A 19,731-nucleotide genomic window follows, 5' to 3' on the forward strand; every position below is an offset into this window, starting at 1 on the left:
GCTCCCTCCTCCTCTGGAGACTGTGTGGGAAGTGAGTGCTCCCTCCTCCTCTGGAGACTGTGTGGGAAGTGAGTGCTCCCTCCTCCTCTGGAGACTGTGTGGGAAGTGAGTGCTCCCTCCTCCTCTGGAGACTGTGTGAGGAGTGCTCCCTTCTCTAAGCAGGGGGCGGGGGGGAGGGGAGGGCCAGAGGATGCTGATGAGGTGAATGAGATTGCAGGAGGAGGAGGCTCCTGGGTTGTAACAGAGAAGTCCAGAGGAAGGCATCAAATGGGGAAGGCATTAGAGCACTCGACTTGTTTCCAGAGGACCCCCCCCCCCACCATGGTAAGATCTGAGCCCAGATTGCCTGCTCCAATGATAGACCAGACCAATTCTCTACTTTCCAGCGCCCCCCCTCCCCAAACACACACACTGTATCCATCCTTCCTCCCACACTCTCAGTAACAGATATCTTGTATCCCCCAGGACTGACACAACTACTTATACATACCATATACAGTCAAGCATGACCATCAGGAATAATGACTAACCCTCAGAGGCTAGCTCTGGAATGAACCTCAACAATTGGACTCATGCTCAGAACCCTAAATGCCTCCAGCAGCACCTCCCCCCAGTCTATTCCAACACCTGGATGCTGGCAGGCCAGACCCCCAACCCCTGGCAACCTCAGCTGGCTCGGGGACCCTGGCTACATCTGCCTCTCTGCCCTGGGATCCTGCCCAGGCTGGAGCCGGGCCTGCTCTGGGCCTCCTGAGCTGTCCCAAAGCCTCTGTCAGTCCATCCCTCCCCTGCCCCCCTTCCCTGCCCAGGAGTGCTTTGGCCAAACCACAGAATAATCCGATGTCACCAGAGCCCTGGGGGGAAGGCAGGGGGTGGGCGGTCCCATCTTCATAAAGCCACCAAGCTGGCCAGAACTCTCAGTTCTGGACCCCAGGGCAGGCGCAGGAGCAGTGGGCTGTGATATCCAGGGCTGGCCAGCCCTTTCTGCACCATGAAAGGGCCCACCACCGTGTTGCTGCTTCTCTCCTTTGCACTTTGCTGGTCTTTTGGTGAGTGTGTCTCCCCCAGTTGGGGCTGGGGGGAGGGACCGAGGGTCATCAGATGGACCACAATCCTTAGGAGAAGGGGCTGACGTTCCAGGCTCCCCTCTCCCTACACACGGCGGTCACTGAGGTTCCTGGGGTTCGAAGGGTCCAAAGGGCAGGGTTCCAGATCCAAGAGGCCCCTTGTGACGTCCCCCTCCCTTCCCTACCTCCAGGGATGGCTTCAGACAACGAATTTTTCCTGGAGTTTCTCCAGACACTGCTGGTCGGGTCCCTGGACGACCTCTTTGAGGGGCCACTAGCCTCCTACAAGATCAATCCCGATGCCAAGGCTGCCATGGCTGAGCTGAAATCATGCATCGATAGTCTAGCTCCCGTGCACAAGGCTGAACTGGTCAAACTGCTGGTATGAATACCCTTAGCCCCTCAATTGCCAGCAGGCCAGATCTTTGCTATGACTCCCCATCCTCCAGGCCCCCGGCCCCAGGCTCCCTGGCTCTCACCCCCTCATCCCCCAGTGTCATCTTGGACCAACTGTCTGTTCTCAGTTTGTCCATCTGTAGGAATGGTGGGGTAAGGTTCTCAGTGACCCTCCTGGGGCCCTCCCAGGGCAGATTTGGGTGGGATTCTCCTCAATTTAGGAAGCACCTCTCAACTCCCACATCTATTTTTTAGGTGGTTGTACTGGACAGTCGTGGGGGTGATGCCTAGAGGTCGAGCACTCCAAGCCAGCAACAAAAGGCCTCTGCTCTGCCCTGCCCCTGTCCTCATGGCTGTTCCCGGATTCTCTCCTCATCAGACTCTCCCCCCTTTCTCTCACACCCCTCCTGATGGTCATCACCCACCTCCAACCCCCTCCAGACAAATCTGTCCCAAACCATTTTGTCAATAAAGTCTCAGCGGGCTACTCTTGGTTTCTGTCCCCTCTGTCCAGCCTAGTTGTGGAACCAAGGGGTCTGGGATGGAGAGAGAAAAGGGGGCCCCCGCCCAAGGCTCTCTCTAGAGCCCAAGGGGAAGAGAGCAGAGAGGAAGGGCTGGGAGACCCACCCTCCTCACACTCAGGTGCACAGACAGACCCGAGGGCACAGCTGCGGTCCAGATGGGCAGGCCTTGCAGGCAAGGAATGAGGCTTGCTTCCACTTCTCCAGTAGAGAACAACCCTGAGCCAGCTGCTCTTCTGAGCTGTGTCTAAAGTGGCTTTAAGGAAAACCCTTGGGTGATGGGATTATTAAGGGAACCGTCTTTGGGGAAGAATCAGGGCCTCAGGTCCAAGGATAGAGCTGAGTTCTTGAGGCCAGACTCCTGGGCACAGGCCCAGCTGCCAACTCGCCTTGACCCAGAAGGCCTCAGGGCTCTCAGCCCCACTTTTTACATGAATCACATCACCCTCTGTGCCCCAAACACACCCTGAGAAGTCCCACTCTAGCTCCACTTCTCCTTCCCTGAGAAAGGAGAACCATACTTGGAAAAGCAGTTCATGCCCTCCTGGGAGTTCTGAGCATCAGAGCTGGGGCAGAGAGGGGGCAGAGGACGACCAAGAGGAAGCAAAACACAGGAAGAGACAAACCCCAGAGGGAGGGGGAAGGGCTCGAAAGTCCAAAGGAGCCATCAGGAACCCAAAAGAGGCCTTGGTCAGGAACCCAGGGGAACCCAAATTCCTGGACTCAGCCAGAGATCTGGAATAAGCCATCGTGCAAGACAGGAGACGGTCACTCAGGCGGGCTCCTCGGGCACTCACTGTCCTGGCAGAGGCCTGCCCCTCACCAGCTCAACAGCCCCTGCCTGGCCGACACTCCTCGTGAAGAAAGAAGGAAGGTGGGCTTTGGCCTGGATAGGGCCCACAAGGTGCCTGGGCCATCCATCCTATCCTGAGTCTGGGGAGAGAAGCATTTGTCCAAGCTCCGGTGTGGGGTCAAAACCAGGTTGGCCAAAACAGAGTCTGCAGTCCAAGGGCCAGAGGGTATACATGCTCCCTGGGGGAGGGCCAAGATGCCAGTGAAGGCTGCACCGGCTAGCCAAAGATAAGGGTGGGAAGATGCCACAGCTGCCCAGTGGCTGCCCTCTTCCCATGATCCAGGCTTTGGGTCCTGGCTCCTTTTTCTCCCTTTCATTACCTAAGACCTCTCAGGATAGCCACTCTCTTTGCCTTAAAGTCATTCTGGGCTGGGCTGGGCTGGCCTGGACTGGGCTGGCTGGCCTGGCTGGGCTGGCCTGGCTAGGTTGGGCTGGGCTGGGCTGGGCTGGGCTGGGCTGGGCTGGGCTGGCCTAGCCTGGGCTGGCCTGGGCTGGGCTGAGCTGGCTGGGCTGGGCTGGGCTGGCCTGGCTGGGCTGGGCTGGGCTGGGCTGGGCTGGCCTGGCTGGGCTGGGCTGGCTAGACTAGACTGGGCTGGGCTGGGCTGGGCTGGGGAAAGATAAGTCCTATAACCTCCTGTGTTCTCCTTAGACTCTGCCCTCCCTCTTCCCTCTAACCCTAGCCTCCTTTTTTCCCAAGTGCTATCTACTTGGAAGGGTGAGAAGATATCAGAGGAATGCTGGCCCTCACCCCTAGAGACCCCCAGGGATAAGGGGTGCCAGGAACTCTCCCCAGGAGGCGATTGTCTCCATCACACAAAGGCGGGTTCTAGAACTCAGAAGCATTACCTAGCACTAGATTGCTCGGAGGTCCCCAGGTGGCCAAGAGGGAGGGGGCTGGATGTCTCAGTCGGTGTATACTGGAAGGGGAGCTGAGTGACAGGACCTGGGTGTGGTTGCCCTGGATGAGACAAGAGCTGCCTAATCTCTAACCTTCCCTGGGACCAGAGAGGTGAGGCCCAGTCCCACCATGCACAGCAACTGCTGGGAAGGCTCGGGGTTTTCTGAGGAGCCAGCCATTGGGGTCAGGCTTAGAACCAGGACCAGAAAAACAACAGACAAGAGCTGGATGGGATGATGGAGGTCCAGACCCTTTGTCCTTGGGTAGTCACACACATGGCTCTCCGTGCCTGCTGCACATTCCTACTTCCTGTTCCTGGTTCATGAGTGTTGACCCAGCCAGCCATTGTTAGGGTGGGATGGGTGGGCTCCTGCCTAGACCTTTTCAGAGCACCCTCAGCCCCATAGGAGGAGTAGTGGGCTCAGCAAGCAGGACTCAGGCATCAAAGGTCCAGGCACTAGACAGCTAGAGAGGCAGGTGGGGCAGAAGAGGGGACCTGGGGTGTCTGGGGCAGAGGCCCACCCACCCCACTCTAGTGAGAGGTACAGGGCCACAGCAGGCCCCGGGCCAGGTATCTTCGGCTTCCCTCCTTGGGCCCTGGGGGGCGCTAACAGCTCAGCTCCCGAGGGGCCTGGCAGCCCTAATCAGCACCCAAGGCTGGCTCCCAACTTCCCCCCTTCTGAGTCATTCTGGATGGGACCCAAGCTGGAACAAATGGAGTGTGATCCCCTGCTGTCACCTACCCCCGGCCCATCCAATCCGCCATAAGCCCCTTCTTCTCCTCCTGTGTGGACAGTATCTCTAACAATCAGAAGGAACGTAATTAACATAACGCGTCTGACAGCTTCCAACTGACCCTGGCTGCCTCAGTCTCCCCAGTCCGGCTGTCAGAGCCACGCTGGTGGGACCCTCCAGCCCCTACTTAGTGAGTCATCACCCCCAGGATCACACACGGTGTCTCTCTTATTCCCAGTTATTCGTGCTGCTCTCTGCTCACTCGCCAGCTCTGGGGTTGGCCAAGCCTCTGCTCTCTTCTCTAGAACCCCCCAGAGAACGCCATGACTGAAGATCTATGGGTGGGCTCCTGGCGGCCCCACCACCCTCGGGGACCCATCATGGCTCTGTACACCAGCCCGGGCCCCAAGTACATGATCCCAGGAACCACAGGTACTCGCAGGGGGACCAAGTGGAGGCAGAGGCTCAAGGAGAGACAGGCTCATGGGACCCATGGTGGGGAGGCGTGCTGGAGGATGGGGGAACAGAGCTGCAGTAGGGGCCAAGTGAGGGTCCCGGGCAGGAAATTGCATCTCCATGAGAAGAAGAGCACATATTTCATAGGCGTCAATCCTTCCAGCCCCTGGGGGAGCCCTGCCAAGGCAACACTCCCTCCCAGGCAAAGATGTTGGCTCCTCTGCTGTCTAGGATTGGAGGGGCCCTGAAGCTGGAGCCCTCCCCACTCTCCCCAACCCCCTAAGAGTCTCTGAACTCAGCTTTGGGGGGCACCTTGCCCAGGGGGCCAGGGAAGGACTTTAGTGGAGGGACCTCTGGCTCAGTGGGCGCAACACTTTCCCCTGTCCCAATTTGTAGGGTTTGTGAAACACACCCCAACCAAGCTGAGGGCCCCAGCCTACAGCTTCCGCGGGGCCCCCATGATCCTGACTGAGAACTACTCCCCTGGGCCCCGCTACAGTGTGAATCCCAAGATGCTCCGGACGGGCAAGGACTTGGGCCCTGCCTACTCTATCCTGGGGCGCTACCAGACCAAAACCATCACGACACCAGGCCCTGGTGAGTGATCACAGGGAGGAGCCAGCACTTCCCTTAGTCCCCCTTTTCAGTCCCTTCTCCCTCTCCCTCCCCAGCTCCCTCCCTCCACCTCTGAGTCAGAATCCCTGGGTTCAAAGGCTGGCCCTGACCTTCTCCTGCCCAACTTCTTGGTGCCTTATTTGGGGGTCTGCAGAGCACTCACTGGTCTCAGAGGAAGGCACTACATGAACATGGGTTACTTTTCCTCTTCTTCCCTCATAGGAGAATACTCTCCAGAGAAATCCATCAAATATGTATTCAACTCAGCGCCCAGTCACTCCATCTCTGCCAGGACCAAGTCCTTCCGTGTGGATAGCACTCCAGGTCAGCACTGGAGCCCAGAGGAAGGGACCCTGAAAACTGAGGCAGAGACAGAAGAGAGAGGAGGGAGGGAGAGAGAGGGAGGGAGAGAGAGGGAGACAGAGACACAGAGAGGAAGGAACGAGAGGAAGACAGAGATAGAAGGACAGACACAGAGAGAAGAGAGACAGAGGGAAACAAAGATAGAGAGGAAGGAGGGAAAGGGAGACAGAAATAGAGAAGAAAGAAAGAGAGGGAGACAGAGGTAGAGAGGAAGGAGAGAGAGGGAGACAGAGACACAGAGAGAAGGGAGACAGAGGGAGACAAAGATAGAGAGGAATGAGGGAAAGGGAGACAGATAGAGAGGAGGGAGGGAGAGGAAGACAAAGATAGATGATAGATAGATGAGAGAGAAAGATACAAAGATCATAGGTACATAGAGATAGGAAGGGGGAGAGGGAGACAGAGATAGAGAGGAAGGAGGGGAGGGAGATGGAGAGAGGAGGGGGCAGGAGGGAAGAAGGAGGGGGACAGAGACAGAAGAGAGATAACAATACCTTGCATTTTTATAGAGCCGGAAGGACTGAAATGGGGCTTTACAAACATTTGGCTTTATCCCCACAACAATCCTAGGGGAGGGGGTGTTATTAACCCCATTTATAGATGAGGAAACTGAGGTAAACAGGAAGTAAAGTGACTTGCCCAGGGTCACATAGCTAGTCTTTGTCTGAGGAGATATTGGATACTGGATATTCCTGACTCTGGTTTGGGCTCTCTATCCACTTTGCCACCTACCTTTGATAAACCCAGGCAGGCAGAGAGGGACAGAGACACACCCACACACAGTGATCCCGCCTCCCTGGGGGCAGCTGGAATGGTGTGGAGAAAGGTGAAGGGGAAAGGAATAAACATTCGCTAAGGGCCTGCTAAGGGCCCAGAGAGGGAGGGCTGAAAAAACCAGGCCCCAGAAGGCAGAGGCTGTCAGCGTACACAGCCTCGTGGGGGGAGGAGAAAGAAGGGGCCCATGCCAGTGAGCTGGGGGACAGAATAAAGGTCCAAGGCAATGAGTGTGAGTGAGCGTGTGCTGGAGGGGGATTCTGCCGCCCCCCTCAGTCCATCTTCCACTCAGCCACCCGGTGCATGGCAGCTCCTGTCACGCACACTCCCCACACACTCCAGCGGCTCCTGCTCTCCGCAGGGTCCAATCCAAAATGCTGCTGGTGTTCCAAGTCCCTTCCTCACCTGCCCCGCCCCCCCCCAGCCTTCTGACCTCTTCCTCTTCCACATGCTCTTCCGGCTGGTCCCCTGGTGCCCATCTCACAGCTCCGGGCACACTCTCTGGCTGCCCCTCATGCACTGAGTTCATCTGAGCAGGACCCAGGCATTTTCTCTTCTTTACCAGGGCCCACGACCTTGGTCTCAGCCCTTCTGAAGGCTCTCGCGCTCTCTCTCTCTCTCTCTCTCTCTGTATCATGTGGGACTTTGGGCCCCAGGCCTCCCTTCCTGGATGCTGTTCTCTTCTCTCTCTGCCTGCCTTGCACCTTTTGGGATCTACTCACGGTCCTCACCCTAGCCCCAGGTCCTGGGCCAGGAGGAAGCAATGGGCTCTCCTCTAGGGTCCCCTCTCTCTACACTGGGTCAGCCTCTCTGTGTCTGGCTGCAAGGTTGTCTCTCTCCCCCCCACCCTTCCCTCTGTCTCTCTCTGTCTCCTCCACCTCCAGAGACAATCCCTTCTGCTCTGTGGCACCCCTCGGAGAGGAAGTTTGTCTGGTTACCAGCCTCAATTGGCCTCTTTATAGCTCACCTCGGAAGGGACTTTGGAGGCCACTCCAAAGGACAGGCCTGCTCTCCTCTGTGGCTCCCGGCTCTGCCCTCCATATTCTTGGAGTCAGCTCCCCTGCTCCCCCTGCATCTTCTCTTCTCCAGGCCAAACACCCCCACTCCTCTAGCCATTCTCATGACAGGGACTCCAGGTCCTTCCCCATGCTGGTCGCCCTCCCCTGGGAACTCCGGCGCTGACCAAGATGCCTGAGCTGGAAGCAGGAATCTGGATGCAGTTGGAGTTCTCTGGAGGGATGAGCACCCACCCCCTTATTCCCAGACCCTTGGCCTCTTGGCTTGGTAGCATTGGTTGTCTGGCCGGCCACATCACTGCTGATTCACACTGTATGACTGACTGAATAAATATATGTGAGGTGCATCCCACGGGCTGAGCTCTGGCCAGATGTGGGGGCAAAGCAGAAAGGAAGGTAGCCTCTAAAGAAGTACTTCCCTAATAAAAACACACCTACTTCTGATAAGGAACCACTTGACAGTGCCAAGGATTTTGGGGGAAGGAACCTTCTTTTCTGGGTCCTCCCCAAGATGGGGACTGTGGCTGCTAAGGAGGTGGGGGCTGCAGCTGCAGCTGCCACTGCTGAGAGAAAGCTGCCAGCCCACACCATCACTGGAGCCGAGTTCTGGGCTGAGACTGGTGGTCTTGGGGCTAGAGAGATTGGCATTCCTGAGACTCTTATGCACAGGATTGTGGGCTGCCTTCATCAAAGTCTAAAGGGAGTTGCTAGGTAACATTTGATGGTTTTTCACATGCTTGGTCCTCCTGTCTCCTGTCTTTCTCTCAGGCTGCCTTGCTGAATTGACTAGGCTGGCTCACTCTCCATGTCAGGGGCAGTAGATGGGGATCTCTGCCAGATTGCTTCCTTGTAGGGTGGCTTGTTGGAAGTGGGGGGTGGGCCTGGAAATAAGACCAGTGGTCTGGAGCAGGATGCTGCTGCATTTCTCCCAAGAACTTGCAACCTTCCAAATCCCCCACATATGAGGTCGATTTTTAAAGCCCAAGGTTAAGGCTTTTCATTGACCACTAATAGATAGGATCTCTCTAGATTTGACTGAAAATCTTAGCACCTGTAGAGATGTTTCTGAATCCTGGCTTTCCTCTGCTGGGTCAGCCTTTCTGCACAGCTTGGTGTCATTGCCAGATTGGATAAGGGGGAACGTCTCTGCCTTTATCCAAGTGACTGATACCAATGTTAAGCAGCACAAGGCCAAGTGAGGATCCCTGGGGCACTGTACTGGAGACCACCTTACAAATGGATATCGACCTATTAATGGCCACAAGCTCTCTCTCCATCTGACTGCACTCCCATCTCTAACTAGTCTAGAGACACTGCCAAAGTTAATGAGATGAGGCGAGTCAGGCACCAGTTCTTCTAGCTGAGGTCGGGTCAAATGGCTAGTTCTTTCAGAGTCCTGGACCTAACCACATCAGCTCAGTTAACACAGTTAACTCTTCTTTACCTAAATCCCTGCTTCTCTTGAGTTCTCTTAGCCGGGACATTTTGTTCTGTCCTGATCAGTGTCAGATCTCTCCCCTGGGCAGGGAGAAGAATGGAAGTAAGGGCCAAGGAGCTGTGACTGGTCATTCTGCCCCTCAACAGGGACCCAGTACCTTGTCGATGCCCCCTTTTCCCCAAGCAGGCTCAGAACCAAACGCCCCACAAAGCCCAAGCCCACCCTATCAGGTTGGGGCCTCAGTCCCCAAAACAGTGTGGTGCTTTATCACTGTCTGCTACCTTCCCTGACCTCTGGGCCTCGCTCTCACTTGAAAACTTCCCTATGCAGGCTCATCAGCTTCTTTTCATCATTGTGATCCCTTCTCTTCCTCTCTCCTAACCCTAACTCAGATGCCTTCTGACACTCTCTTCCTTCAACCCTATCTCACACAAAGAGGCAGCCCTTCTTCTGGTCAAGAGAAACCCCTCTCTACCTACACGATTGATCCCATTCCATCTCAATCTGTCTCCTCTGGAACACTGCCCCGTCTATTGTCCCCACTCTCTCAGTAATCCTCAATCTCAAGAACAGATCAACAAAATTGAAAGTAAGAAAATCACCAAACTAATAAATAAAACTAGGAGATGGTTTCATGAAAAAAAGCAATAAAATAGATAAACCACTGGTTCATTTGATTTTTTAAAAAGAAAGAAAAAGGGGCAGCTAGGTGGCACAGTGGATAGAGCACCGGCCCTGGAGTCAAGAGTACCTGAGTTCAAATCCGGCCTCAGACACTTAACACTTGCTAGCTGTGTGACCCTGGGCAAGTCACTTAACCCCAATTGCCTCACTAAAAAAAAAAAGAAAAGAAAAGAAAGAAAAAAACAAATTACCAATATCAAAAGTGAAAAGGGTGAATTCACCACCAATGAAGATGAAATTAAGGCAATTATTAGGAGCTATTTTGCCCAGTAATATGCCAATAAATTTGGCAATCTAAATGAAACGGGTTAATATTCACAAAAAATAGAAATTGTCCAGATTAACAGAAGAGGAAATAGGATACCTAAATAATCCCATCTTAGAAAAAGAAATTGAACAAGCTATAAATGAGCTTCCTCAGAGAGAAATCCCCAGGACCAGATGGATTCACAAACAAATTCTACCAAACATTTAAAGAACAATTAATCCTATTACAATATAAAATATTTGGAAAAACAGGCAAAGAAGGAGTCCTACCAAATCCCTTCTATAACATAAATTAGGTACTGATACCTAAACCAGGAAGAACCAAAACAGAGAAAGAAAACTATAGACCAATATCCCTAATGAATTTTGCTCCAGAAATTTTAAATAAAAGATTAGTAAGGAGATTACCACAATATATCACAAGGATCGTACATTATGATCAGGTGGAATTTTTACCAGGTATACAAGACTGGTTTCAATATTAGAAAAACTACCAGCATAATTGATCATATCAATAACAAAACCAACAAAAACCATGTGATTATCTCGAGGCAGAAAAGGCTTTTAGTTGTCTTTGGTGGGGGGGGGGGCAGGGCAATGAAGGTTAAGTGACTTACCCAGGGTCACACAGCTAGTAAGTGTCAAGTGTCTGAGGCTGGATTTGAACTCAGGTCCTCCTGAATCCAGGGCCGGTTCTCTATCCACTGTGCCACCTAGCTGACCCCAGAAAAGGCTTTTGATATTGCTCATGTTGGAAATTGAGATGCCCATCAATCAGGGAATGGCTAAACAAGATGTGGTATGTGAATGTAATGGAATGCTATTGCACTGTAAGAAATGATGAGCAGACAGATTTCAGAAGAACCTGGAAAGACACATGAACTGATGCTGAGTGAGGTGAGCAGAACCTCCACAATTCTCCCCCAAGATCCAGGATGCATGCCAGACCATGCCTAGCTCTCCTCTCTTCCTGATTACAAACTCTAAGAGAAGTTCCCATCATTTCCATCCCAGATACCAACTCCTCTCTGTGGATGAGAATCAGATGCTAACTTTCTCCTCATGGGCACTTCACTTCTTTAAGAGGTAAAGGCAAGGCCTTGGTCACAAAGGCCTTACACTCGTCCACTGGCAGGTCTTTTCAGAGAAGTCTCGGCTGAGTGATGTGAACAGTGGAGCTTGCTCAGGGCCTGAAGGGAGGGTTAGGGCCAGCTTTTGGAGGGGTGGCCGTCTGACAAGTGAGGTGACACTAGGAGACTACTCTATAATGGAGGTAGTTAAGCCTGTCTGTGTTCAGATGCACTAGTGTTTGATCTCTCCCCCCACCCCCCAGGTCCAGCAGCCTACATGCTGCCGATGGTGATGGGGCCGCACACAGTGGGCAAAGTCTCCCAGCCCTCCTTTTCCATCAAGGGCCGGAGCAAGCTGGGTGGATTCAGCCAGGACCTTCACAAGGCAAGTGCTCCCCAAAGAGCTCTTCCCCAGAGTCCCGCTGGTGCCCTGACACTTGAAAGGGTCTCCCCTCAGCTTCTCAGTCACATTATAGGGGCAAAGGGACGGCCAGAAATACTGGATACAGTCACGGTGAGAGGATCTCCCTGGAGCAACCTCTCTGTCCACCTCTTCCTGGTCACTCTGCTCCCTGGTCTCATAGACCTGGAGTGACTACACACACACACACACACACACACGTATGTACATACAGCACACATGCGTGCATATGCACATACATCCATGCACACACACAGACATGCACACATACACATGCACATATACACACATACTCCCGGATAACCCCCACAAAAAGAAAGACCCAGGGGCTCATGAACAGGGCCCCCTGAGCTGCCATCCACAGAGGGCGGCAGCAGTGGGGCTCCCAATACCTCTGGGTTCTGTCTTTTCCCATAGACCCCAGGCCCTGCTGCATACCGACAGACCGATATCCAGGTAGTCAAGTACAAGGCCCCACAGTACACCATGGCTGCCCGAATCGAGGCAGTCGGAGACAAGACGATGAAGCCAGGCCCAGGCGCTCACAGCCCAGAGAAGGTTTGGGGACTGGGCATGGGCAGGGATGTCAAGGGGTGGGATGGTGTGGGGAAGGAGAGCCAGGACCTCATAAGTCCATCATCCTCTGTCTCCTCCCAGGTGACAATGAACAAACCCACTGCCCCCCTGCTCAGTTTTGGAATCAAGCATTCAGACTACATGACGCCTCTCATACTGGATGTGGAGTAGACCCTTCCCCATACCTGGGGCCAAGGTCCTCTGGCTGCCTCCCAGGCTCCATCATGATCCTTCTGACAACAAATTTATCTTTTATCTGAGGGAGACCCTCTGCAGGTGATCAGAGAGTTCTCCTTCTTTCAATCAGGTGACAGTTTTGGCCATGCTAGGCACCCTGAGACAGGGATATGCATGCTAAGAAACTGTGAATGCCATTTATTTTTTTTTATGACGGAGTTTATGTTTATTAATCCTGTTTCCTGCTGTGCCTGGATGTTTAATAAATCACCCATTATATCTGCAATGGGGACTGAGTCTGCTGATATGAAAAGGAGCGACCCTTGTCAGGTGTCACCTCCAACCTCCCACCTGCCAGACCCTTTGCCTCAGGTCTGAGAAAGAGGGGATCTAAGGGCAGGGTACCCTGCCCAAACTGCTGGACCCCAAGATGATCCAGGAATCCATAAATGCTGCCCCTGGAGGGAGGAGGAAGCCTCATGGGGGATCTACACCCAGACATAGCTCTGAGTTGGCATAGTGTGAGCAGCAGGAGTTAATCGTGTGATGTGGCCCAGTCCCCTTTCCTTTGCCATCCTCATGTAAACCACTTGGAGAGGCCTCCAAGGGCAGAGGAGAAAGAGACCCACCCCAGACCTGGTTGTTTGGAGGAACCTCCTCCCTCAAGAGACCAGAAACTCAAGCTTTTCTCCTAGGTTAAGCTGGTATCTGTCTCTCCCTTCTAGTTCCAACCTTTAGGGTGAAGCAGAGAGAGCCAACTTCCTCTCGCATGGGGCAGCCTTTCAAATACTTGAAGGGAACTTTCCTCAAGCCTCCTCTTCTCCAGTCCCTTCAACTAAGCCCCATGAGGAATGATCCCCAACCCTGTTTCCTTCATCAACCTGATCACAGTAAATAGTTCCAAAGAAGTCTGGCCAGGGCAATCTCTCTCCATGCAGCCTCAGATCCTTGATTCATCCTCAGCTCACACTGCTCCCTAGAAATAGCTCCTGTCTTCTAGCGGCAAAGTTGACTTTTTGAATTCACGTGTAACACTTTGTTCAATCCGTGTTAGCCACACCTCCTAGCTATATGTCAAAAAACTGTGAACTTGAGCATGCCATCGCTGCTTTTTTTCCTGGTCACAGGAGAGCTCTTCCCAAACTGACAGTGAGCTTTTCAGGACTGCTTTTCAGATTCTGGCATTCAGCCAGTCCTGAGCCCCCATCTCTCGAGTCCTTGGCCAAAATCTAGGTAACATTCCTATCAATAACATTCCCATGATCTATCAGTTTGTGACCACGGCAGGTTCTTTGTGATCATTGCTTCCTTTTCTAGGAGTTCACTAGCCTTCCCTTCAATAATACCTTCTAGAATTTTGCCAGGAGTCAAAACCAAGCTCACTGGCCTCGAGTTTATAGATTCTACTTTCTTGTGAGATCCACATAACCTTTGCCCCTTCTCCTTTTCCATCATCACCACCACATGCATATGGCACCTTCAGGTTTGTCAATCTCTTTCCTCACAAGGTCATCAGTAAAAGTATCATCATAAATTTTAAAGATGAGGAAACTGAGGATCCAAAAAGTTGTGTAATTTGACCAGCCTCACATAGGCCACTTTAGACATAGGTCAATGTGATTCAAACCCAAATCACTCCAAATCGAGCAGTATATCTAACATGCCAAGTTTTGCTGAGCAACTTGGAAATCAGTTCCCAGTTCTCTGAGCCCCAACAATGTAGTTCAGTGGGGCCAGGTGTCAATCCAAACTCATCAAAAGGAGTTGGGTGCTAAGCACTTCCTTACCCTTCCACTCCCTATTAGCCACTTCTGCCCTGCCAATCCAATTCAGAGATGATTCTTTGTGGGTGGAAAAAAAAACTAGAAAAAAAAAGTTTGGTATCTAGTTCATCCATTAATTCCATCTACCTTGGGCAGGGGCCTTCTCCTTCCACTAAGCAAGCCCCACTTTGGGTGTTTGTTGTGCTTGGAATCATTTGGATCTTCAGAGGTGTCTAATCCACATCTGAACAGGAATTCTCATTAAACATCATTGACAAACTTCTAGTCTCTGCTCAAAGACTTTTCTCCAGTGAGGAGTCATGTCCTACTCTGGGAATTCTAATTTCTATGCATTTCCTGGCATTCAACTAGAAGCACATATATTGCTGATCATTGAGGCAAGAGGGTAGGCTGTCTCCTCAGTTTAACCCTACAAGCTATGATTCTTATGGTACAGGCTACACTATTAGCCTTGGGCAGCCATATTACACTATTGGTATGTTTTATACCAAGCCTTCAGGCCACTCTAACCCCACCCCACACCCTCCAATCTTCTCCATACAAACTACTAACCAACCTAGTCTTACCTCTCCCAATTTGTGTTATTTTTGCAAACATTTAAAATCGATTTTATTTTATTTATTAGATTCATCCCAGGGCTCTAATACAAGTTCTTCTATCAATGTGTTAAGTCTTCCTCCCAGTTTTGTCATCCACGAGTTCGATAAACATGTAGTCCAGCCAGGGCTTTATCCAAACCATTGATAAGAATGTGAAAACTGTCCAGGGCCCGGCCGGGATCTGTAGAGCATGCCACCAATTATTCTTTGGATCCAGTTCTGAAACCACATTTCTAGATCTTTCCCAAAAGAACAGAATGAAACTTTGTAAAAAAATACTTTGCCAAAAGGTAGGTATTCTATCTAAATCATGACCAATCAGTGTGGTAACTCCATCAAAACGGGAAAATGCAAGGTACAAAGGATCTGTTATTCTTGGAGAGGGCTGGTGGTATATAGACAGTGTTTCATTTTCGAAAGCATCTAATAACATCCTAGAATTTTGCCATGACTCAAAGTCACTCAGTGACTATAACTGGAAGATGTCACTATCTCCTTTTTTCTGTAAGTTTGCCATTATATGTACCAGCAGGCAGACAGTACCTGTCCCACACCTCAAGCTCTCTTGCAGATGACTGAATTGACAGGTGGAGCTAGCAATCCCTTCTGTCAATTCTTTCCATACCTGAGGTTGGAGATAAATACACCAAAGACTGCCAGGTGCTTTTATTATCCTGCCTTAATTCTTCTTGGTTTTAACTCCCTATTAACCAAAGATCATTCTCAGTGATTAAGAAGACTCTTTTTCTGTCATCAGCATCAAAGATCCTCCTTTCTCCAGTGTAGGGCAAGAAGCCCCCTCTTTTCATTCTTTCACTTTCCTCACCAGCCTCAATTCATTGCGAGCTTTAGCACTAGACATGGGGGGGGGGGGCAATGAGAATTAAGTGACTTGCCCAGGGTCACACAGTTAGTAAGACTAGACATTCTTCTTGGAGGAGCAGACCAGGCATTTGTATTTGTCGTCTTAACTGCCCTGGCTTCCATCTTCTGGACACCCCATTTCGAAACGCTAGTTGATATGAGAGCTCCCTGAGCAGCCAACCACATCAGTCTTGTCAGATCCATTCCCATTCCTCCTGCCCCTCTGACTAGCTTCAAAATTTCACAGAACCGTAACATTTCAGACAGAAGGCTCCTCGGAGGCTACCGAGTCTGACCCGTACACAAAGGGGACGGCTATAAACATCTTGACACGGCTGGCCCCATTGAGGTGAAAGACCTGCAATGAGGAACCCACCCTTCTTAAAGCTGTGCTGAACCCACTGAAGTTTGTTCTCCCCAAACTATGTCAGATTCTTACTTTCTTTCCTTTATTCCAAACTCAGGTGATCACTTCTATATCAAAGGTTTTCCACCTAAGCCACCAGTTCCTCCTTCTTGGTGAGCCAGACCTAGTTTAAAATTTCACTGCCTAGGGGCAGCTGGGTGTCCCAGTGGATAGGATACAGGCCCTGGAGTCAGGACTAGTTGTGTGACCCTAGGCAGGTCACTTAACCCCAATTGCCTCACAAAAAAAACCAGAACAAAATGTCACTGCCTAGTCTCCTTTCAAAGGAGACATTGTTAGCTTTGACAATGAACTCTAGAGGCATGTGGACCATCACACACATAAAACTGCTACTCAGCACCTAAACATGGTCGGAGCCTGGCCCTGACCAACCTTTCTGGGCTGACTTCACTTTGTTCTTTTCACACTCAGGTTCCAACACCACTGGCTAGCCGACTTACTGCTCCACCTCTAGAGAAGACATTCCAGCCTCTGCCTAACCCTGATGAGCTGCAGGAAGACAATTGCGTTCTCCTCTCCGTATGCCAGCCACCCCAGGGTATTACTAAATCCTTCCTAGACATAATTTTCCTCTTCTGTCTGTGACAACAGCCTTTTCGGTGAGAATGACATGGGACGTGGACTGGCCCTTCCCTCCTGGTGAAAACTTCACCAGGTCGGGACCACAGGCTAAACTTGGGAGACCCCACTCCCTCTTCTTTCCACACTCCTCAGCATCCTGCTCTTAAAACTAGTGTGGTCTTCTCACTGCCTGAACCCTCAGGCTCTCCAGGGGCAGTCTCCCTGCCCAAAAGGTGCTGGGCCATCATGGGAAAAATTGGTATGCTTGTAGTTAGTTGTACAAATGACAGAGACCAAAAGGGCCTCCCTAGGATCTAAGTGCTCTGGCCCAGGCCTTTGGCGGAGTGAGTTCTCAATATCCCGGGACTCCCCCTGGCTGTCTCCATGCCTGTAACACTCTCCCTCCTCTGATGACGACTGGCCTCCGGGTTCGAGACCCCACCCCAAGCCCTCTTCCTTCCAGCACCTTCCCTGTTCACCATTTCCTTCTCGTGGTTTGTGGAACTTCAGGTGTATAATAGGTGGGGTACAGCTGTCTTCCCGGTGGGTGGGGGAGGGGCTGGAGGGAGAGAACGGGAAATTCATCATTTCTAAAAGGTTAAAAGCCAGCTTCCCTATGATCCTGCACGTGGCCAGCTTTGTACAGGTTTGCCTGGGCGCGCTCAGACTCAAGCTCCTTGAAGACGGGGCACACAGGGAGCGCTTAATAAACGGGGACTAAATCGGGCTGACGCTCCAAGAGGTCCGTGCCAGCCCCCAGCCCTGGGCCAGAACAGGTCAGTGTCTGGCTCCGGGGGAGGGGGAATGCCCACTCGATTGGCACCGCCATCGGCTGACGCCCCTCGCCTTCCTCCCGGAGGACTCGCGGGTGGGCCGCAGTTCCGATCAACTTCTTGCCTTTTATTCTCGACAACAGGGGAAGGGGGACACTCAGACGCGCCACAGATACAAAAATGAGATTTGGGGGCGCCCGCTCAAGTCCGTGCTTTTGCCACCAGGTAGGAGAGGAAAAAGAAGAGGACGACGAGCCCCACGGACACACAGAGGAGCAGCCGCCGGTTATCCCGCCCAGAGCGGGTCATGCTGGAGAATCGCTTCACGCTGCCGGTCAGCAGGCTGGTCACACTCGAGAAGTCCGAGTCCTGAGACACAGAGGCGGGGGGAGGCGGGGGTGGGTGGGGAGCGGGCGGGGCCCGGCCCTCCTCCCTGCCCCCCACCCCGCGCGTACCCGCGCCTCACCATGCTGTCCAGGTAGCGGTTCTGCTCCTCCGCGTCCCGGTCCACGTCCAAGGCCAGCTAGGGGGGAGGGGCAAAGCCAGGACTCAGCCGGCGATGCCCCTCCCCCCGCGCTTCCCCCCCTCCCCTCCCGTGGCCGCCCCCCCACACACCGCCCCGCGGACACGCACGGCCTTGAGGCGCGTGACCTTAGCCGCCAGCCCGTCCGCCAGACGCCGGTTCTCGCCATCCAGGAGCGTGTCCGTGTCCGTGTCCGCGGCGGCGGTGCCGCCCCCTGGGCCTGGGCCTGCGCGGAGGGGGATGGGACAGGAATCAGGGGGGGATCGGGAAGGAGGGGAACCCTCGGCCCCGCCCCCCGGCTCCCCCTCCCCCAGCGCCGCCCCCGCCTCACCCCGGGCCCAGCTCGCCATGGCCGCAACCTCCCGATACTGCCGGAGCCGGAAGCGGCACGAGATGTGTACGTGGGCGCTGTGACGTCGAGCTCACTGCGTGGCGTGCGTGCACTCGGGGAGCGGAGACTTCCGATCCCGCCCCTTCACTTCCGGCCCGCTGTCCCCGCCCCGCCGCGGGTCCAGGGGAGGACCCGGGAGACGCAGCCTCGTACCCGGCGGGGCCTCGGGGCTGGGCAGAGTGTCAAAGTCAGGGGCCAGGCTTGGCGTGGGCCGGGCTGGGGCCGAGGCCGGACTGGAGGGAGGGGTCGCCTTTCTCCTGGCCCTGCGCCCGCGTCCAGATCGACCCAGTTAACAAATGTCAAGTGCCTCCAGTGTGCTGGGCTTACGAGAACGGGCCCTGCCCTCAGGGAGCTTCCAGGCCCTAGGGGGAGGCCACAGGCAAACTGCTGAATACGCGATAAAGAGCGAATTGAGAGAGGGCGGGGAGGCGCGGAAAGGAGAGACTTAAAGCCCCGAACTCTATCACGCATGCGCGCTCTCGCTCCCCCGTCTTTCCCACCCCAGGCCTCTCTGGCCACGCCCCCTGGCTGAGATGGATGGCGACGTCGCATGTTCCGCTCCCCGTCCGGGTGAGGCTTTCCTCCTCTAAATACACCTGCTCCTGCTCCTCCGCCCACCTCAGCCACGGCCAGAGCTGGACCTTGCGGTCCCCCATAAACGCGCCACCTCCGTGACCAAGAATCCCGAAATCTCTGACCAGAATCACTGTCCCTCCAGCCCCGATCCCCTTTTGTGTCCTCCCTGTGCTCCCCTGGTTCGCCTCGCCTGCACTAATAGAGACCCTCCCCGTTCTCCCGCCCCGTGCCCCCTTCCTGCATCGCCCTTTGCCAAGTCTGTTTTAGGCCACGCCCCTTCGCCATAGTAGCTCTTCCAAGTGACGTCATCAGCACGTAGTAGGTGATCTAGAACATGCTCCTCAACCCCGGACAGCTCACCTGCCTCACCTGCCTCTTGAAGAAGTGGAGTCTCCCCCAGCTGTCTCCTCCTTCACTCCTGTCTCATGCGGGGTCCCCTGCCATCCCACCTTCCATCCTCCTCCTCCTTGTTGCTCAGGCATTTCCAGCCCTGTCCGACTCCATGATCCCATCTGGGGTTTTCTTGGACATTTCCTTCCCCAGCTCACCTTACAGATGAGGAAACTGAGGCACGCAGGGTGAAGTGATTGGCCCAGGGTCACATAGCTAGAAAAAGTCTGAGGCCGGATTGGAACTCACAAAGAAGGGCCTTCCTGACTCTATGACGCCCCTCCCCTCCCCCGCCCCCCCCTAAGCTTCAGTGTCTCCTGTATGCTGGGCACTTTCGGGCTGCCTGATACATGCCTAAATTTGTCCACATCTTCAGAAAACCTTCACTTGTTCCAGCCATCATCCCACTTTTCTCCAGCCTTTGAAACTGAACCCTTCGAGGAAACCCTCCACTTCTTCCCTATCAACTCTCCTCTTAACTCCGGCTTCCAACCTCATCTCCAAAGGGACCAACAG

At 53.5% G+C, this 19,731-nt stretch overlaps 3 protein-coding genes across 6 annotated transcripts; 2 read left to right on the plus strand and 1 right to left on the minus strand.

Annotated features, from left to right (window-relative positions):
• Positions 1–911: 911 nt before the first annotated feature.
• Positions 912–1,854, plus strand: SCGB1C1 (secretoglobin family 1C member 1). The gene is made up of 3 exons (XM_043969608.1): positions 912–1,049; positions 1,259–1,449; positions 1,719–1,854. Exons 1-3 carry the CDS (start codon positions 992–994, stop codon positions 1,752–1,754), a joined length of 285 nt encoding a protein of 94 aa, XP_043825543.1. The 5' UTR covers positions 912–991; the 3' UTR covers positions 1,755–1,854.
• A 2,939-nt stretch (positions 1,855–4,793) lies between these two features.
• Positions 4,794–12,321, plus strand: ODF3 (outer dense fiber of sperm tails 3). Of its 2 annotated transcripts, XM_043973488.1 has the most exons (6): positions 4,794–4,902; positions 5,323–5,523; positions 5,764–5,865; positions 11,417–11,538; positions 11,992–12,132; positions 12,232–12,321. In XM_043973488.1, exons 1-6 carry the CDS (start codon positions 4,794–4,796, stop codon positions 12,319–12,321), a joined length of 765 nt encoding a protein of 254 aa, XP_043829423.1. The 2 variants fall into 2 exon arrangements, with proteins under 2 accessions (XP_043829423.1, XP_043829424.1); XM_043973489.1 differs by lacking the exon at positions 11,992–12,132.
• Positions 12,322–14,714: 2,393 nt separating this feature from the next.
• Positions 14,715–19,447, minus strand: BET1L (Bet1 golgi vesicular membrane trafficking protein like). Of its 3 annotated transcripts, XM_043970881.1 has the most exons (5): positions 19,186–19,447; positions 18,190–18,636; positions 17,951–18,084; positions 17,802–17,858; positions 14,715–17,704 (listed from the first exon to the last, which is right to left on the minus strand). In XM_043970881.1, the coding sequence occupies exons 2-5, from the start codon at positions 18,206–18,208 to the stop codon at positions 17,537–17,539; spliced, it is 378 nt and encodes a 125-aa protein (XP_043826816.1). In that variant the 5' UTR covers positions 18,209–18,636; positions 19,186–19,447; the 3' UTR covers positions 14,715–17,536. The 3 variants fall into 3 exon arrangements, with proteins under 3 accessions (XP_043826816.1, XP_043826815.1, XP_043826817.1); XM_043970880.1 differs by lacking the exon at positions 19,186–19,447 and having other exon boundaries at positions 18,190–18,731; XM_043970882.1 differs by lacking the exon at positions 19,186–19,447 and having other exon boundaries at positions 17,969–18,084; positions 18,190–18,341.
• Positions 19,448–19,731: the final 284 nt, after the last annotated feature.

The sequence above is a fragment of the Dromiciops gliroides genome, chromosome 6 (assembly GCF_019393635.1).
Source record: "Dromiciops gliroides isolate mDroGli1 chromosome 6, mDroGli1.pri, whole genome shotgun sequence".
NCBI classification, from domain to species: domain Eukaryota; kingdom Metazoa; phylum Chordata; class Mammalia; order Microbiotheria; family Microbiotheriidae; genus Dromiciops; species Dromiciops gliroides.

Coding starts and splice junctions, on each gene's coding strand:
- SCGB1C1 (XM_043969608.1), top strand. CDS start 992: ATGAAAGGGCCCACCACCGTGTTGCTGCTTCTCTCCTTTGCACTTTGC. Junction 1,050..1,258: donor TGCACTTTGCTGGTCTTTTG/GTGAGTGTGTCT, acceptor CCCTACCTCCAG/GGATGGCTTCAGACAACGAA. Junction 1,450..1,718: donor CTGAACTGGTCAAACTGCTG/GTATGAATACCC, acceptor TCTATTTTTTAG/GTGGTTGTACTGGACAGTCG.
- ODF3 (XM_043973488.1), top strand. CDS start 4,794: ATGACTGAAGATCTATGGGTGGGCTCCTGGCGGCCCCACCACCCTCGG. Junction 11,539..11,991: donor TCAGCCAGGACCTTCACAAG/GCAAGTGCTCCC, acceptor CTTTTCCCATAG/ACCCCAGGCCCTGCTGCATA. Junction 12,133..12,231: donor GCGCTCACAGCCCAGAGAAG/GTTTGGGGACTG, acceptor GTCTCCTCCCAG/GTGACAATGAACAAACCCAC.
- BET1L (XM_043970881.1), bottom strand. Junction 17,859..17,950: donor CCGTGCGTGTCCGCGGGGCG/GTGTGTGGGGGG, acceptor CCTCCCCCCTAG/CTGGCCTTGGACGTGGACCG. Junction 17,705..17,801: donor ACCGCTACCTGGACAGCATG/GTGAGGCGCGGG, acceptor TCTGTGTCTCAG/GACTCGGACTTCTCGAGTGT.